This window comes from Oncorhynchus keta, chromosome 9 (assembly GCF_023373465.1).
Source record: "Oncorhynchus keta strain PuntledgeMale-10-30-2019 chromosome 9, Oket_V2, whole genome shotgun sequence".
Taxonomy (NCBI): Eukaryota; Metazoa; Chordata; class Actinopteri; order Salmoniformes; family Salmonidae; genus Oncorhynchus; species Oncorhynchus keta.
In genome coordinates this window covers 27,734,855-27,754,111 of record NC_068429.1, presented here as the reverse complement: position 1 = coordinate 27,754,111, position 19,257 = coordinate 27,734,855, and the positions used below count along the sequence as shown (strand labels likewise).

The following is a 19,257-nucleotide window of genomic DNA, read 5'->3' as shown; positions in this document are numbered from 1 at the left end:
GAGATGTAGAGATGGTGATATAGGCTTGTTATATACTTGAGGCAATACGTATCTCCTCCACACGTTATAAAGTGAAGGTTGAAAAGTTATGACTTACTTAGGTGCCATGGATAAATTCTCTGTGTTGGTGCTCCTCTCTGGTCTCATGTCACTTTCATCTTCAGGGTGAATAAGGAAGTAGGTTTTCACTGGCTGGTTTACTTTCAGTGGTATGAGAGGTGTGTGTGTGTGTGTGTGTGTGTGTGCGTGTGCGCGTGCGTGAGGGTATATTTGTGTACATGTGTGTGTGTGTGTGTGCAAGTGGTTTTGTGTGTCATAGTGTTTCTGAGTTTCCTTTCTGTCAGAGAGATTGTATGTCGAACCGTGTGTCTTATACATATGGATGTGTATTGGATTGCCTTGGATTGGAGTGTGTGTGTGTGTGTGTGTGTGTGTATGTGTGTGTATGGTGCTTGTGTGTGTGTTTGCACCTGTGTGTGTGTGTGTGCTTACGCCTGTGTGTCTATGTGATGAATGATTCAACCCACACAAATGGTCCTGAGCTGTAGTGCGGGTCACCCTCCATGCATTGTGGTCATCAAGTAGGCAAGTCCTCATGCATTTATGAATGTGACTCCAGCTATAGAAGAGATTGGTTATAAAATACGTAGTAGAAATTCATCTGTTTCTCCAACATGGTTCTCATGCAAGAAAATGCTCATGTCTGCAGACGGAAAGCAACCCTATGAACATCTCCATGTGAATCTGGGGCATTAGTATCACTTAACTCCCTCTCTAACCGAATGTCATGTCATGGACTTTACCACCCCCTGTTGAGAATGTAGCTCTGAAGACATTTTGGCTCAGAGGGAGGTTCAGAAACTGTTTAGAGTTGAAGCAAATGAGGCCGTGGATGCAATCTGATTAGCCAAACTACTGTGTGTGGTGTTTGGCTGTCGAGACTTCGTTTGCTTTGGTCATGCTGTTCATTTGAATGCTGTTTCACATTTTGCTGCAATTTGCATAGTACTGTGAGTTCATGTAAACACATTATTGCTACTGAGCTAATACAAGCACTGCACATTTGAATCAACATTTAATAACTTGCCAACAGTTCACCCTCATTTATCTATGCATATGTAATGGGTGTGATTTTCCAATGCATAAAAAGCAACGCACTACAAATCATCATAGCATCCTCACATGCCACATCTCTCCGAGCAAGCACATTTGGTTCCCTGGATGTTGTGGGAACGTATGTTTTTGGTTTCACATTGGTTGCGGGAACAAAGCCAAACAAAACAAAACATTTTTTAAATGTTCTGAGAACAGAAGTGAACATTTCACCTGAACATTTTAGAACAAAAATTATAGGTCATTTGGAGGTTTTAGAATAACTTCCTTAAAACTTCAACTGAATGTTTCAATAAGACTTTTAATAACACAGCTTATTTTGGATGAACTTTTTAACTGAAAGCACAGCAAGGACACATAGAAATGAATTTCCTTTGGCATTAATTATGAAAACACATTTATTTTTTATTGTGAAACAGCTTCAGTGAGATTTGAACCTATAATATATCCATGGAATTAGTCCACTGCACCACCAGGATGGAGCTAGCATGCCATGCTTTTTTACGCATACAAAGCTGTTAATTTTAGTCTATTCAAACAGACCCCTGTCGTGACGTTGTATTAGTTAATGTGACGACTGTTGCTCATCGAATGATTAAAGGTTTCTAATTGCGTGATTATATGAATCAAGCAATTATTAACTCATTAACCTGGGTCACCATGGGAAAATGAGTTTTTATTGAGTTTCTATTTCCCAAATTAATTTATTTGAAGAATATCAGAATATCGATTTTACAACCGTCGCTAATTAATCCGTTTCCTCTACAACCTCATTCTGAACGTCACATAATCCAGGAATCTGCACGGATCAGGGTCCCACCAATGAGTTCGTACCACACCAATCTTAGTTGATTATTTATTTACTGGAAAGCTAAAATGATGATAAAAGATACACAGTCTAGGCTATTGATTAGAACGGACAAACACACTATGGCGCATGTTACCCAAAATGGGGATTTAAAAGAGAGAGAGAAAGAGAAAGTACACGAGATAAATATACATTTGGGTGCATTTGTCAGCTATGCTTATTTTAACCCTAGCTTTGCCCCGAACTGCCGCTCTTATGGGTCAGAATATAATGATGTAAATACGTGTGGGAGGTCACAGATGGGAATCTCCGCGTGGGTCGTCTAGGCTTCTCAATGACACACTTCTCCGGCGCAACTCTCTGGTTGTCCTCACGATGTCAGTGTCCTTTTGACTTAGTGGTCTGATTCCTCGCCCTTGCTCTGGAGGGGGTCTTCTAAAGACAGACAGCTATGTAGCTCAGAGCTCACAGCGTAGGAATGAAACAGTGTAGATACCACGATTCGATGGAGAGTGGAGGCTAGGTGGTCCGGCTTGAATTCACCTGCTTCGACACAGCTACTCATCAGTACCATGGGTAGAAAAAATATTTCTTTGTCTTCAACCTTGTGTTGCGTTTAGGGTTCGCTGACTTTTTAGACCTCGGCTGCAGCTCGGTTACTCATGTTAATGTTATACCCTCGGGTCAGAAGTGGGCGTAACCGCCGTTAGGGCAATTCTCTGGGCGTACCAAGTTAAGAGGCTCAAATCCAATTTTAGACAACTAACTTCACATTTCACCTTTATCAAAACATTCTCTTTGATTTGGACATTTTCCACACAACGTACAATGTATAAACATCAAGCATATACTGGGAAGACTCTTAAAGTTACAATGCTATAATAACATTGTAACTAATAACGTAATAACGTCATCTATTAACCTTTAATAACAAAACAAAAATGACATACATTTTCATATTCCATCTATCGTCATGACCACCATTGTGACTGACGGAAACCATTGTTCCAAAGTCCCTTTATTGCATTTTTAATGTTCTGAGGCTGGTTCTCCATAGTGAGAGGACAAACGAATTTTGTCTGTGGCCTAAGATTTACCATGGGCGTGAGGGGTCATAAAACCCCCACATCTTCAGACCCCTAGATCTCTCCTCCTCTTGTTGTGGTTGAGAGATAATCTGTAGGGTTGTGGTCTCCTGTAACCTGACCTGATCAGGACAGTCATGACACCCCATTTCAAAGGAAACAAGCCCTCATTAAGATCAGGTGTGGCCAATTAGTGGGCACGCCAACACACCTGAACACACCAAAATAGAGGAAAGAGAGAGTTTTGTAGATGCTCAGAATGGAATGTATATGTTTTAAAAGAATGTTCTTAGAACATTCTCTGAGCCATTGCCACCTCTCCCGAGTGGCGCAGCGGTCTGAGGCACTGCATCTCAGTGCTAGAGGCTTCAATACAGACCCTGGTTCGATTCCAGGCTGTTTCACACCTGGCCGTGATTGCGAGACAGAAAGGGCAGCGCAAAATTGGAGAACGTTCCTAGAACGTTACCGAAGTTGAAATGAAGTGTAACCATGTTTGAACTTTTATGAACCGTTCTGTTAAATTAATGAAATACCAAGAAAAAAATGTTTTTGTCAAGTTCCTTAAATGTGCCGAGAATGTTCCAAAACCAAGCAACTGTCCTGCACCATTCCCAGAAGGTTGTGGGAAGGTTGTATGCAAAATAACCATAGGACAACCATGCTCTCACCAAGATCTAAGAAACATATGGTTCTCAGAACGTTATGTGCTAGCTGGGTTGTTTCTTTAGTCCGTTCCCTCAAAGGAAATACCAACTGAGGGAGACGCCAGAGTCGAGTGGCTCCACTGTTTATTTTTTTAACCATCAGAGAGTGGGCTATGTGAACTGGGCTGCTGTGTGCATGTTTCCATGCCAGTGAACAGCAGACAATGTCACTCCATCTGGCTCAGTAGGAATGAAGCCAAAATGGCATCCGGATAAAGGTCTGTGGCTGCCTGTGTCCCAGAGTACAGCAGGTGGGGTCTGCGACTGGAGCAGACACATCTGAACTAGATCCTAGATGGCTCAATCTACAGTGCCTTCGGAAAGTATTTCACTTTTTCCATATTTTGTTACGTTACACCCTTATTCCAAAATGTATTAAATACTTTTTTTCCTTAGCAATTTACACACAATAACCCAAAATGACAAAGCAACAAAAAAAATATTAACATAAGTATTCAGACCCTTTGCTATAAGACTCGAAATGTAGCTCAGGTGCATCATCCTGTTTCCATTTAACATCCTTGAGGTGTTTCTACAACTTGATTGGAGTCCACCTGTGGTTAATTCAATTGATTGGACATGATATTGAAAGGCACACACTTGTCTATATAAGGTCCCACAGTTGACAGTGCATGTGTCGAGGCACAGATCTGGGGAAGGGTACCAAAACATTTCTGCAGCATTGAAGGTCTCCAAAAACACAATGGCCTCCATTATTCTTAAATTGAAGAAGTTTGGAACCACCAACACTCTTCCTAGAGGTAGAAGCCCGGCCAAACTGAGCAATCGGGAATTGGTCAGGGAGGTGACCAAGAACCTGATGGTCACTCTGACAGAGTTCCTCTGTGGAGATGGGAGAACCTTCCAGACGGACAACCATCCCTGCAGCACTCCACCAATCAGGCCTTTATGGTAGAGTGGCCAGACGGAAGCCAATCCTCAGTAAAAGGCATGTGACAGCCCGCTTGGAGTTTGCCGAAAGGCACCTAAAGACTCTCAGACCATGAGAAACAAGATTCACTGGTCTGATGAAAACAAGATTCAACTCTTTGGCCTAAATGCCAAGCGTCACGCCTGGAGGAAACCTGGCACCATCCCTACGGTGAGGCATGGTGATAGCAGCATCATGCTCTGGGGATGTTTTTCAGTGGCAGGGACTGGGAGACTAGTCACGATCGAGGCGAAGATGAATGGAGCAAGGTACAGAGAGAACCTTGATGAAAACCTGATCAGGACCACAGAGTGGGGTGAAGGTTCACCTTCCTACAGGACAACCACCCTAAGCACACAGCCAAGACAACGCAGGAGTGGCTTCGGGACAAGTCTCTGCATGTCCTTGACTGGCCCAGCCAGAGCCCGGACTTGAACCCGATCGAACATCTCTGGAGAGACCTGAAAATCGCCATGCAGCAACACTCCCCATCCAACCTGACAGAGTTTGAGAGGATCAGCAGAGAAGAACGGGAGAAACTCCACAAATACAGGTGTGCCAAGCTTGTCGCGTCATACCCAAGAAGACTCGCTGCTAAAGGTGCTTCAACAAATTACTGAGTAAAGGGTCTGAATACATATGTAAATGTGATATTTCTATTTAAAAAATATAGAAATGTACAAACATTTCTACAAATCTATTTTTGCTTTGTCATTATGGGGTATTGTGTGTAGATTGATGAGGGGGGGGGGGGACTATTGAATCCATTTAATAATAACATGCTGTCCACAACACTCGCGTTACGTGCGTGAGCGTTGCAAAATAAATGTACACATAAATGTTATTCAATCATTGCATCCAAACTGCTCACGTGCGTCAACGACCTCTGCATAGCCAGGCACAAAAATAGCACTTGGTTCTATTTGTGATGCTTGATGTGCTGCAGGTCCCACCTCTCCCATCTCCTCATTAGTTTTTAGGAGCATATGGGTGATTGAAAGATTAACTGAGGTCAATACTCCAGTCCAGTTGGTGGTATTAATGCACCTTAATTAAAGTTGGTTGCCAACCGCCATATGAAGTCCAAAAAAGAAGAAGAAGCTTGAAGGAGGAGAGATTACTAGAAACGAACTCGGTTTACCCTTTTATCTGTGGATTAATTGTCAGAGTAGAGGAACTTGTACATTTCATGTAAAATAACAACCCAATGTTTATATCCCAGGACAAATTAGCTAGCAACAGCAAGCTAGCTAAATTGCCATGAATGTTTAATACTTTCCAACCTGTCCCCAAATTAATATAGTTGATTCAGGGCTTGTTTTGATATTTCAACCTGCATGTCCTATCGCATCTGGTGTGGATGGACAAAATCAACTTGCGAACAATGGCGCACGCGGATGTAACAGAATGTGGAAAAGGGCAAGGGGTCTGAATACACCATGCTGTTCTGTGGCAAAGTGAAAAGCACGTAGCTAAAGCTACAATGGGTTCCTACTGTATTAGAGCCTAGATGATTCCTTTGTTCACCTGGTTGCATGATAGATCCGGGAGAAAATAAAATACTTTTGTCATGTTTAAGTCGTTTTAATGAGAGCGATTAAAGGGAACTCGTGTTGCAAATGTAATGTAAGGATCATCTACGGTGAATAATGAAAGTAGCATAATGAAAACACAATTAGAGTATGAGCCGCAATGAAAGGCCCATATTAACTGTCAAGAAGACGATCACACAGATTACTCAGTGCAATAAAGGAAGAAACTTTGGAGAGGTGGAGAGAATTTTTTTTTTTTCAATAACTTGATTCTTTTATTTTTTATTCACAATCATTAGGCTTGGTAGTAAGCGCCCAATCATCCCCCACCAAATTGTAATGAGTCATTAATCAGGTCGGCTGATCCAAAGTCATTTGAAGTGCTTAAAATGTAATCATTCACTGATAAACATAACATTTGGCGAGATGACAGCGAGATAAGAAACAGAGGGTTTAGCGCACTGCCACCACTGCCCCCGCCACAGAAAAATGTCGCTGTCACATTGCAAGATCTCATTTGTTTAATGTGATCTCCCTGAAAGTCATCATAGCATCGACAGGGAAAAGGCCGCACATGATTGAGGGAGGAAGGGATAGAGGGGATGTAGAGATGGAAAGGAGGGAGTGATGGAGGAGGGAGCTTGTTAATGAAACTCAAAGTTAATCGAGTTGGATGGAAGGATACGGGGATATCGCCGCAGTGTTTGGTAATTGCCCTCTAGTTGCTTTCACTTCCACTGTAAATGAATGTAAATGTGACGGCCAGTTGCTTTTTTGTTTCGATGTAAATGAGTTGTTAGTTATTACACCTGATTTGGCATATGGCCTAATTGGAATGACCTGATTGGCTCTTAGCTTTGTTGTTGAGTCAAGGTCAGGACGTAGTAGGTACGGCTCCTTTGGCTCGTTCTCTGCAAATGAGCGACGCGGGGCGCTGACGTGGGGTTAGCCACAGATGTCAACTCTCTCATCTCTGCATCTTCAAACAGCTTCAAACCGTCACAACAAATATCAAAGCCTCCCTACAGTTCAATTGCCAATGTGGGGGTGCCCGTCACTCTGCCCCCTGCTGGCTCGCACCTGTCATAACACCAGTTGACATATCCGCACCCTGTACCATAACACCCCCGAGGACTCTGTCTGACCAGTCAAATGATAGGGGTTATCAAGACAGACTGGAGTGCAGACCTCAGAGTGGGCATGGCTCAACCAAGTGCTGCTTGATGCCTTTTAATTGGAAAATAAAGTGGCAAGTAACTGTAAACAAATCCATTTCCCATCCTCCCCATGCTTATCAGTCTGTCCCCGAGTCCTTACTACCACCCCAAGCGCTCTCTCCCCCACCCCCAACGGCCAGACTTAGTGACTGTCACTGCAGAATGCAAATCACTGCCCTGGTTTGCACTGCCCATCGAGAGAGAGAGAAATATACAGTGAGAGGGAGAGAGAGAGAGATTAATCAAAGCAGAAACAACACAGAGCAATGGAAAAATGAGGGAAGAAGGGGAACAGAAAGACCGGATGAGCAAAAAAAGTCATCATTAGGGAGAGGAAGTGAGAATTAATACATGACTAATGAAGACAAATGATGTGATAGTGAAAAATAAGTCTAATAAGCCTGTTTTATTTGTTTGTATATATATATATATAGTACCAGTCAAAGGTTTGGACACACCTACTCATTCAAGGGTTTAGCTTTATTTTTTACTATTGTCTACATTGTAGAATAATAGTTAAGACATCAAAACTATGAAATAACACATATGGGATCATGTAGTAACCGAAAAAGTGTGAAACAAATCAAAATATATTTTAGATTTGAGATTCTTCAAAGTAGCCACCCTTTGCCTTGATGACAGCGTTGCACACTCTTGGCATTCTATCAACCAGCTTCATGAGGTTGTCACCTGGAATGCATTTAAATTAATACGTGTGTCTTGTTAAAAGTTAATTCAAGGAATTTATTTCCTTCTTAATGTGTTTGAGCCAATCAGTTGTGTTGTGTGACAAGGTAGGGGTGGTATATAGAAGATAACCCTATTTGGTAAAATACCAAGTCCATATTATGGCAAGAACAGCTCAAATAAGCAAAGAGAAACGACAGTCCATCATTACTTGAAGACATGAAGGTCAGTCAGTTTGGAACATTTCAAGAACTTTGAAAGTTTCTTCAAGTGCAGTCGCAAAAACCATCAAGCGCTATGATGAAACTGGCTCTCATGAGGACCGCCACAGGAAAGGAAGACCCACCAATAAGAAGAAGAGACTTTCTTGGGACAAGAAACACGAGCAATGGACATTAGACCAGTGGAAATCTGTCCTTTGGTCTTATGAGTCTAAATGTAAAATGTTGGTTTCCAACCCCCATGTCTTTGTGAGACGCAGAGTAGGTGAAAGGATGATCTTCACATGTGTGGTTCCCACCGTAAAGCATGGAGGAGAAGGTGTGATAGTGCTTTGCTGGTGACACTTTCTGTGATTTATTTAGAATTCAAGGTACACTTAACCAGCATGGCTACCACAGCCTTCTGCAACGATACACCATCCCATCTGGTTTGCACTTAGTGGGACTATCATTTGTTTTCAACAGGACAATGACCCAACACACCTCCAGGCTGTGTAAGGGCTATTTGATCAAGAAGGAGAGTAATGGAGTGCTACATCAGATGACCCGGCCTCCACAATTACCCGACCTCAACCTAATTGAGATGGTTTGGGATGGGTTGGACAGCAGAGTGAAGGAAAAACCAGCCAAGAAATGCTCAGCATATGTTGGAACTCGTTCAAGACTGTTTGAAAAGCATTCCAAGTGAAGCTGGTTGAGAGAATGCCAAGAGTGTGCAACGTTGTCATCAAGGCAAAGAGTGGCTACTTTGAAGAATCTCAAATCTAAAATATATTTTGATTTGTTTAACACTTTTTTGGTTACTACATGATTACAAATGTGTTATTTAATAGTTTTGATGTCTTCACTATTATTCTACAATGTAGAAAATAGTAAAAATAAAGAAAATCCTTTGAATGAGAAGGTGTGTCCAAACTTTTGACTGGTGCTGAAAATAAATACTCAATTGGATATTTGAAAAAACGCAACATGGCTTCCTTTTCTAGTTTGGCAGGTTCTGAGTACTGGCCCTCTCTGTTGAGTTGACTTCATGTTGTTTGTAGCAATGCTGGAGAAAATATAGTTGGAAATGTAACATGGGGGTTGATTAGGCATTGAAGACCAGGAAAATTGTAGAGAGAAAGGAAAAGAGAGTGAGAAGGGCCACCAGCATAGTTTCTCTCAGCGCTCTGGAGCAGAACTGTGAAAAGAGTGAAATTAAAAGCACATGATGAAAGACTTCTCTGGCCATCAAAGGAAGAAAAAAAGCCACTTGTGACAACATGACTGGTGATTTATTGATTTCTCCGCTCGCATTCGTCTTTCGGGGGCACTGCCAAAGAGCAAAGCAATCTCTGAGATTGTGTGTTATTGGTTGTTCTGGTATCCCCCTGGTGACTAGACACACACACACACACACATCACCAGGGCTCTCAGTGGGGTGGGGAGAGTTTTTAATCCTCAAACACACAGTCGTAAATCAAGCCTTGCTCCTAGATGCCCTGGCTAGTCGCTCATTGAGCACCTCCAGCCAACGGCACATTCATTGCAATTTACAGGGCCAGTCATGCGATACAGGGAGGGCATCAGTGGAGCGTACCTTTAGTTTGTAATTCCTAATTACTTTCACTCGCAACATGGCTGCTGAATTGTTAATGGTCAGAGGGTGTGACCCTGTTGAGAGCTTTGCTTTGATTGGTTGAGGGGAGGCTGGGAGTCCTTCTGATTGGTTAAAGGGAGGCTGGAAGTCACTCTCATAGTAATACTAATAGTGAGGGTGAGGGTTAGAGAGCCTACTTCGTGCCAGTCAATTGTATGGAACATACAGTTGAAGTCAGAAGTTTACATACACCTGAGCCAAATACATTTAAACTCAGTTTTTCAAAATTCCTGACGTTTAATCCTAGTAAAAAATATTCCCTGTCTTCGGTCTGTTAGGATCACCACTTTATTTTAAGAATGTGAAATGTCAGCATAATAGCAGAGAGAATGTTTTATTCAGCTTTTATTTTTTTCATCAAATTCCCAGTGGGTCAGAAGTTTACGTACACTTAATTAGTATATGGTAGCATTGCCTTTAAATTGTTTAACTTGGGTCAAACATTTCAGGTAGCCTTCCACAAGCTTCCTAAAATGAGTTGGGTGAATTTTGGGCCATTCCTCCTGACAGAGCTGGTGTAACTGAGTCAGGATTGTAAGGACTCCTTGCTTGCACACACTTTTTCAGTTCTGCCCACACATTTTCTATAAGATTGAGGTCAGGGCTTTGTGATGGCCACTCCAATACCTTGACTTTGTTGTCCTTAAGCCATTTTGCCACAACTTTGGAAGCATCCCTGGAGTCATTGTCCATTTGGAAGACCCATTTGCGACCAAGCTTTAACTGATGTCTTGAGATGTTGCTTCAATATATCCACATAATATTCCTCCCTCATGATGCCATCTGTTTTGTGAAGTGCACCAGTCCCTCCTGCATTAAAGCACCCCCACAACATGATGCTGTCACCCCCCACAACATGATACTGTTACCCCCCATAATGCTTCACGGTTGGGATGGTGTTCTCCAAACATAACGATGGTCATTATGGCCAAACAGTTCTATTTTTGTTTCATCAGACCAGAGGACATTTCTCCAAAAAGTACGATCTTTGTCCCCCTGTGCAGTTGCAAACAGTAGTCTGGCTTTTTTGTGGCGGTTTTGGAGCAGTGGCTTCTTCCTTGCTGAGCGGCCTTTCAGGTTATGTCGATATAGGACTCGTTTCACTGTGGATATAGATAATAATAATATATGCCATTTAGCAGACGCTTTTATCCAAAGCGACTTACAGTCATGTGTGCATACATTCTACGTATGGGTGGTCCCGGGAATCGAACCCACTAATATAATAATAATAATAATATATGCCATTTAGCAGACGCTTTTATCCAAAGCGACTTACAGTCATGTGTGCATACATTCTACGTATGGGTGGTCCCGGGAATCGAACCCACTACCCTGGCGTTACAAGCGCCATGCTCTACCAACTGAGCTACAGAAGGACCACTTTTGTATTATTTTCCTCCAGCATCTTCACAAGGTCCTTTGCTGTTGTTCTGAGATTGATTTGCACTTTTCGCACCAAAGTACGTTCATCTCTAGGAGACAGAGCGCGTCTCCTTCCTGAGCGGTATGACGGCTGCGTGGTCCCATGGTGTTTATACTTGCATACTATTGTTTGTACAGATGAACGTTGTACCTTCAGGCATTTGGAAATGGCTCCCAAGGATGAACCAGACTATCTACAATTTTTTTCTGAGGTCTTGGCTGATTTATTTTGATTTTCCCATGATGTCAAGCAAAGAGACACTTACTTTGAAGGTAGGCCTTGAAATACATCTACAGGTACACCTCCAATTGACTGAAATGAAATGTCACGGTCGTCATAAGGAGGAGACCGGAGACGCAGTACGCAGAGCCGGCGCAGGATATCCTGGTCCAAAGAGGTATGCTGGAGACAGGAGCACTGAGCCGGCACCCTCCTTCTTGGCTGGATGCCCATTCTAGCCCGGCCAATGCGAGGAGCTGGAATTAGAGCGCAGCGGGCTAGAATAGTGCATTGGAGACACCGTGCGCTCTACCGCATAACACGGTGCCTGACCAGTAACAATCTCACCACAGTAATCATGAGGAGTAGGCTCAGGTCTCCGACCTGACTCATGCAATCTCCTCGTGTGCCCCCCAAAATGTCTTGGGGCTGTCTCTCGGGCTTCCGTGCTAGCCGTGTACCTTCATATCGTGGCTCTTGCTCTATTCTCCGGTATTTATCCTCGTAGTATCGCCTTCCGCTTTCGCTGCCTCTAACTCCTCCTTAGGACTGCGATACTCTCCCGGCTGTGTCCAGGGTCCTGCTCCATCTAATATCTCCTCCCAGGTCCATTTCCCCATTTAGCACAGTTCCTCCTTTTCACGCTGCTTGTTCCTGGTTTGGTGGGTTATTCTGTCACGGTCGTCATGAGGAGACCAAGGCACAGCGTGATAAGCGTACATTCTATTTCATTAAACGAATGCAACACTGAACAAAACTATACAAATTAACAAAACGAACCGTGAAGCAATATGACTAGTACGAGCAGGCAACTAAACATTGAATAATAACCCACAAAACCAAAATGGAAAATGGCCCTAAATAGGATCCCCAATCAGAGACAACCACAAACACCTGCCTCTGATTGGGAACCAATTCATATATATATACAAAAACCCTAGACAGGTCAAAAACACCTAGACAATACAAAAACTAAACCAACCACCCTTGTCACACCCTAGCCTAACCAAAATAATAAAGAAAACAAAGATAACTTAGGCCAGGGCGTGACATTATGTCAATTAGCCTATCAAAAGCTTCAGAAGCATGACATAATTTTCTGGAATTTTCCAAGCTGTTTAAAGGCACAGTCAACTTAGTGTATGTAAACTTCTGACCCACTAGAATTGTGAAACAGTAAATTATAAGTGAAATATTCTGTCTGTAAACAGTTGTTGGAGAAATGACTTGTGTCATGCACAAAGTACATGTCCTAACCGACTTGCCAAAATAATAGTTTGTTAACAAGACATTTGTGGCGTGGTTGAAAAATGAGTTTTAATGGCTCCAACCTAAGTGTATGTAAACTTCGGACTTCAACTGTATAGTGTTGTACCTATGTTGCGTTGTTTGCAAGCATTATTTTGAATTGACCTATCAGCAGCCTCACTCCCATTCTTCATTCTGATTGGTGGATTTGAGATTTCGACCAATGGCAGCCTCACTCCCTGTTAATGTCTGTTGTTCTAGGTGGAGTGGTTGAAGAATGAAGAGCCAGTGGGCTCGGACGGGAACATCAACACGCGAGCGGACCACAACCTGATCATCCAAGAGGCGCGTCTGTCCGACTCCGGGAACTACACATGTCTGGCTAGCAACATTGTGGCAAAGAGACGCAGCCTCACTGCCACTGTGGTCATCTTTGGTAAGACGATGGGCTGGAATCATTAGGTCACATTGTAAAACATTGTTCAACGGTAAACAAAGATAAGCATTTGTTATTGGACTTCAGGTAGTCCGTCCCTGTTTCATTCTGTTCATTCCGTCATTTCGTGCCTAATGAATACTACACTTCTCTATGGAGCAGACCATATGGAGCAGACCATCAATTACTTTGAGCGTTTCATTGAGTCTGCCTTGAGGGACAGATAGGTAGCATTTTCACTCTTATAATTAGATCCATTGCGCAAAGGCAAGCTCAATCAAGCACAACTTGATTTTGGTGGGTGTTATTATTTCACTAAGTCAAACACCTTACAACAATCAAACCATACAGAGTTGTCCTATTTTGACACACAATTCATGGAAATGATGTGGAAATGTTCCTTACAAATAACATCCCTTGTATTCTTTCTCCAAATGCACACTCAGCGGTTGGTCATAGCCTGTCACATCTTTGTAGCAATTGTTTTATTTTTTTTTATTGTACATGCTTAGTTCCATATCCATTATCACATTGTTAGCACTTAATTTGCTGTATTCATCTCCGTTCTCTTGACACGTGTATCTGAAGAGGATGTTTTCTGCCTCCTGTCAATGCATTTACTCAGTCTCTCATAAGCAGCATTAAGTGTTAAGAGCAGTCAGAAACATCATATCTGACATGTCTTGTCTGACATGTTCCATGCTGTGACAGGCAAGTAATGAGCAACTTCCTAGTTGTGTTTAAACACAGCGAGACTTTTAAAAACACAGAAAGGCTTTGACATGAGCTGTCAAAACTCCTCAGCTGCGTGCCTACCAGCTGGCTGCTAGCTGGTTGTTACCGCTGGCTGTTTGCGCTAGGCTAGGATTCCCTGTTGCTTCTGCTTTCGCAGCCCTGTAGGCCTCTTCTCTTTATTCATCCCATCTCTCAAAACCCGCTTTGCTAGTTAAAAAACACCCCCTCTGTGTCAACGAGACCAAATCACCACACTGACTGACAACCATTAAAACATCTGGAAATCCAGCTACTGTTTTTCTCTATACACAGAACCTGCCTATCAGTCGTCTGTGTACCTGACTACCTGTCATGCTAATGAGGTGACTGGCAAGCCCTGCTGGGAGAAATAGCCTAAAGACAGACAGATGTAGTGGAGTAATGTGTTCTCACACTGACATTTGTTTCCTGTCTGATGATGAATGATGATGAATGAACTCATCAGTCAATCACTCCGCTGCTATTGAGGCCAGCACATCTGAGAGAGAGAGACAGAGAAAGAGAGACTGAGAGAGTGAGAGACAAACAGACACAGACAGACAGACAGACAGACAGACAGACAGACAGACAGACAGACAGACAGACAGACAGACAGACAGACAGACAGACAGACAGACAGACAGACAGACAGACAGACAGACAGACAGACAGACAGACAGACAGACAGACAGTGGAGTGGAGTGTTCACCTCTCTGACATGCCTTTGGTTTCTTGGCCCATCATGTTTAGCCCAGATGGAGTTCCTGTGTTTTAGGCAGTCAGCCTGTCTCTGTCAGACAGAACATGTGCTATAAGAGAGAGTGTGTGTTTGTGTGCGTGCGTGCATGCATGTGTGTCTGTGTGTGTTTTAGGGAGAAAGTAAGCCTGTGTTCATACTTCTGGAAGTGTATTTCTCTTCCCTCCACATACTTACAGTAGCTGTCATGTTATATTCCTTTATCCTTCTTTCCCTTTCTTTTCCTCACCCTCTTTTTGTCTCTTACCTTCTATCCTTCTCCCTCTCTCCCATCTCCCTCTCATATCTTCATCGCTCCTACTCCATCTCTCCCTCTGCTTCCTCCCTCTTTCTCTTACGTTCTCTGTTCCTCAAGTGAACGGAGGGTGGTCGTTGTGGACAGACTGGTCGGCTTGTAACGTGCCCTGTGGGCGGGGGGTCCAGAAACGCTCCCGCACTTGCACCAACCCTGCCCCTCTCAATGGGGGCGCCTTCTGCGAGGGCATGTCTGTCCAGAAGAGTACCTGTAATGCCCTCTGCCCAGGTCTGATTGTCTATTTGGCTATCTAGCAGGCTTCTTGTCTGTCTGACTATCTGTCTGTCTTTCTTCATGATTTTCATTCTATCCAACTGTCTGACTGTCTGGGAGGGGGATTGTTTGGTTGTGGGTTTGCATTATTTGCCTGAGCATCTGTATTTATGACAGTGATGCTCTCCATGGCAGAGGAAGGCTCTGCCTCTGCTGTTAGGGTAATTTCCCTCCAAACCAGTTTCCCTCCATCGTCTGACCCCATTTTACTGACTGACAGTGGCTTGGAGTCTGAAATGTTATGCAGTGCCCCTCCGAGACAGAGACGGAGAGATAGAGAGAAGAGGTTAGAGGGCGGGGATGAAAGAGAGGGAGAGAGAGAAGAGACACAGAGAGAGCGAGAAGAAGAGAGGGGAGAATGGAAGAGTTTGAACATAGAAAAAAAAATAAGGATAAGGCATAACTGAGGCAAAATCAACTGAAGTGCAGGAGAGTTAACAACAGAATGATTGATAATAGCACTTACAACGAGTGAGAAAGACAGAGAAAGACAGAAAGAGCAAGAGAAAGAGAGAGAGGGATCAGTGCCAGTTATCAGAGCGGCTGTGTAATTTGCGCAGTCCAAGTGTTCCTCTACACTTGGCCCAATTTATGCTTTCAGATCGCCACACCAATCACCAGGGAAATGCTGGTCATGTTGGGGAAAAGTTATCAGGCAAGGGCAGCACTCTCCCGCAAACACTATCTCAATTTGGCTCAACCACTCTTTTCTCTCCTTCTCCCTCTCTTTCTCTCTCTCTCTCTCTCTCTCTCTCTCTCTCTCTCTCTCTCTCTCTCTCTCTCTCTCTCTCTCTCTCTCTCTCTCTCTCTCTCTCTCTCTCTCTCTCTGTGAGTCTCAGCCCGTGCACAAACACAGCATTTGCATTTAGATTAGCAAGGCAGAGGGAAACCTTGAAAGCCTACAGAGTTGTTAAGGTAGTAGAGGAGACTTGATGGAACAAGCAAACTGTCTTTCCTGGCTTGAGTCAGCACCAGGATAGAACATAACATGATATTGTTCTAATGTGGCCACTGGAGAGAAAGACGAGGGGATTTTGTGTGGTGGGCTATAGGGCTAGTCCATTGTAAGTGCTCTATCAGTAAGGTCCATGTGTAGAGTAATTATGGAGTAATGATGGGGCAGTTATGTTCCACCTAGCTGTTTGCTGACTCTGGGAATCTATGATATGATTGTGTGTGTGTGCATGTGTCACCTGCATCCTCCTTTGTGTGCTTGTGTAGTTACTGTACATGCTGTGCATATGCCTGTGTGTTTTCTAAGCCTTGCAATACTTCCTTCCTCCCTCTCAGTGGATGGTGGATGGGCAGAGTGGACAGAGTGGACGGTGTGCAGTGGTGAGTGTGAGAGGCAGCGCAACCGAGAGTGTACGGCCCCAGAGCCCAAACGCGGAGGCAGGCTATGTGACGGGGCCGCTCTGGGAACATACAACTGCACCGGGGGTCTCTGCACTCACAGTGAGTATTGTCAGGGGGTCTCTGCACTCACAGTGAGTATTGTCAGGGGGTCTCTGCACTCACAGTGAGTATTGTCAGGGGATCTCTGCACTCACAGTGAGTATTGTCACGGGGTCTCTGCACTCACAGTGAGTATTGTCAGGGGGTCTCTGCACTCACAGTGAGTATTGCCAGGGGGTCTCTGCACTCACAGTGAGTATTGTCAGGGGGTCTCTGCACTCACAGTGAGTATTGCCAGGGGGTCTCTGCACTCACAGTGAGTATTGCCAGGGGGTCTCTGCACTCACAGTGAGTATTGTCAGGGGGTCTCTGCACTCACAGTGAGTATTGCCAGGGGGTCTCTGCACTCACAGTGAGTATTGTCAGGGGGTCTCTGCACTCACAGTGAGTATTGTCAGGGGGTCTCTGCACTCACAGTGAGTATTGTCAGGGGGTCTCTGCACTCACAGTGAGTATTGTCAGGGGATCTCTGCACTCACAGTGAGTATTGTCAGGGGGTCTCTGCACTCACAGTGAGTATTGCCAGGGGGTCTCTGCACTCACAGTGAGTATTGCCAGGGGGTCTCTGCACTCACAGTGAGTATTGTCAGGGGTCTCTGCACTCACAGTGAGTATTGCCAGGGGGTCTCTGCACTCACAGTGAGTATTGTCAGGGGGTCTCTGCACTCACAGTGAGTATTGTCAGGGGGTCTCTGCACTCACAGTGAGTATTGTCAGGGGATCTCTGCACTCACAGTGAGTATTGTCAGGGGGTCTCTGCACTCACAGTGAGTATTGCCAGGGGGTCTCTGCACTCACAGTGAGTATTGCCAGGGGGTCTCTGCACTCACAGTGAGTATTGTCAAGGGGTCTCTGCACTCACAGTGAGTATTGCCAGGGGGTCTCTGCACTCACAGTGAGTATTGTCAAGGGGTCTCTGCACTCACAGTGAGTATTGCCAGGGGGTCTCTGCACTCACAGTGAGTATTGTCAGGGGGTCTCTGCACTCACAGTGAGTATTGTCAGGGGATCTCTGCACTCACAGTGAGTATTTCCAGGGGGTCTCTGCACTCACAGTGAGTATTGTCAGGGGGTCTCTGCACTCACAGTGAGTATTGTCACATACAGATTCATCTGGTGCTAAACCTCTGGTGGTGGAGATCATTATCATTCATATCTTCATGAGAATCTTCATCATCATCATTGTGATCTTCAGAATGTTCATCATTGGGATCATCATCATCATCAGTACTTTCATCGATTCCCTCTTTACTCCCCTTTGTGATTATATCATAATCATCATCAGTACCACACTTATTTTGTTGAGAGTTTAAAACATCACCAAAGACAAAGTAGTCTTCTGTTGGCTGGAATGGCATGTTGGCTGGAATGGCATGTTGGCTGGAATGGCATGTTGGCTGGCATGTTTCCAGTTGCAACACCAGCAATATTGTGGACAAATCCATCCTAAGTTCCTTAGTGCTGCAATAAGCAGTGAATGACATAGTGTATCTGCCACGTGCTTTGACAGCATGGCATGGAAGTCCATACAGTATTTATTGAGTCATTCTTCTGATGCCCATGTCATTTCATCTCTCCGCAGGAAGACAATCATCCTTATCATGTTCCTCACATCAATCTCCACACACACACCCATACAAATACACTCATAAACACACACATGCTCCATACAATCCCTGGGTGATAGAAATCTCCATCACTGAACCAATCTCACTACCATGAGACACACACATCATGATCATGACCACACACACACATTTGGGCATGTACACTCATGTTCACACACACACACACACACACACACACACACACACACACACACACACACACACACACACACACACACACACACACACACACACACACACACACACACACACACACACCATGTACTCTCTGGATGATAAAGAGTCCTATCACTGGGCCAATCTTACTACCGCGACACACAGGCACACACACATGTACATGTTGTACAGTACCTGCACACACATACATGTCCTCATTGGAAAACAACTGCAGGTTAAATCCTGTAGTATTCCATTCAAGTAGAAGTGAACTGACATGGTGTCTCTGTGTCTTTGCAGATCTGCTACACGACGCCAAGCCACAGGGTGAGTTCTCTCCAATCACCATCTTACTTTAGAACACACCATGTACACACTGAAACCACCATGGCTTCTCCTCTACTATAACAACCATTATAGGTTGTCACGCCAGCACTCACAGATACAACCCTCCAACCCAAAACTCCAACATCATGATCCAGAACCATTATTACCACTAGCATTATTATTATTATCAAATTCACCCATATTTAACATTATCCGACCACCAACATCATTATCCTATCATTATTAACATTATTAACATTATTATTAACATTATTATTTGTAAGTCGCTCTGGATAAGAGCGTCTGCTAAATGACTTAAATGTAAATGTAAATGTATTAACCAC

At 43.9% G+C, this 19,257-nt stretch overlaps 1 protein-coding gene across 3 annotated transcripts in view; it reads left to right on the top strand.

The window, feature by feature from the left end:
• The window catches only part of LOC118388077 (netrin receptor UNC5D-like), a 321,459-nt gene that overhangs the window by 267,096 nt on the left and 35,106 nt on the right, over positions 1 to 19,257 (top strand). For 2 of the 3 annotated variants that reach the window (XM_052525607.1, XM_052525606.1), the window contains exons 5-8: positions 13,095 to 13,269; positions 15,135 to 15,302; positions 16,638 to 16,802; positions 18,887 to 18,913. In XM_052525607.1, coding sequence (XP_052381567.1) covers positions 13,095 to 13,269; positions 15,135 to 15,302; positions 16,638 to 16,802; positions 18,887 to 18,913 — 535 coding nt within the window. The remainder of the gene's footprint in view (positions 1 to 13,094; positions 13,270 to 15,134; positions 15,303 to 16,637; positions 16,803 to 18,886; positions 18,914 to 19,257) is intronic. The other variant, XM_052525608.1, reaches the window with a different exon arrangement.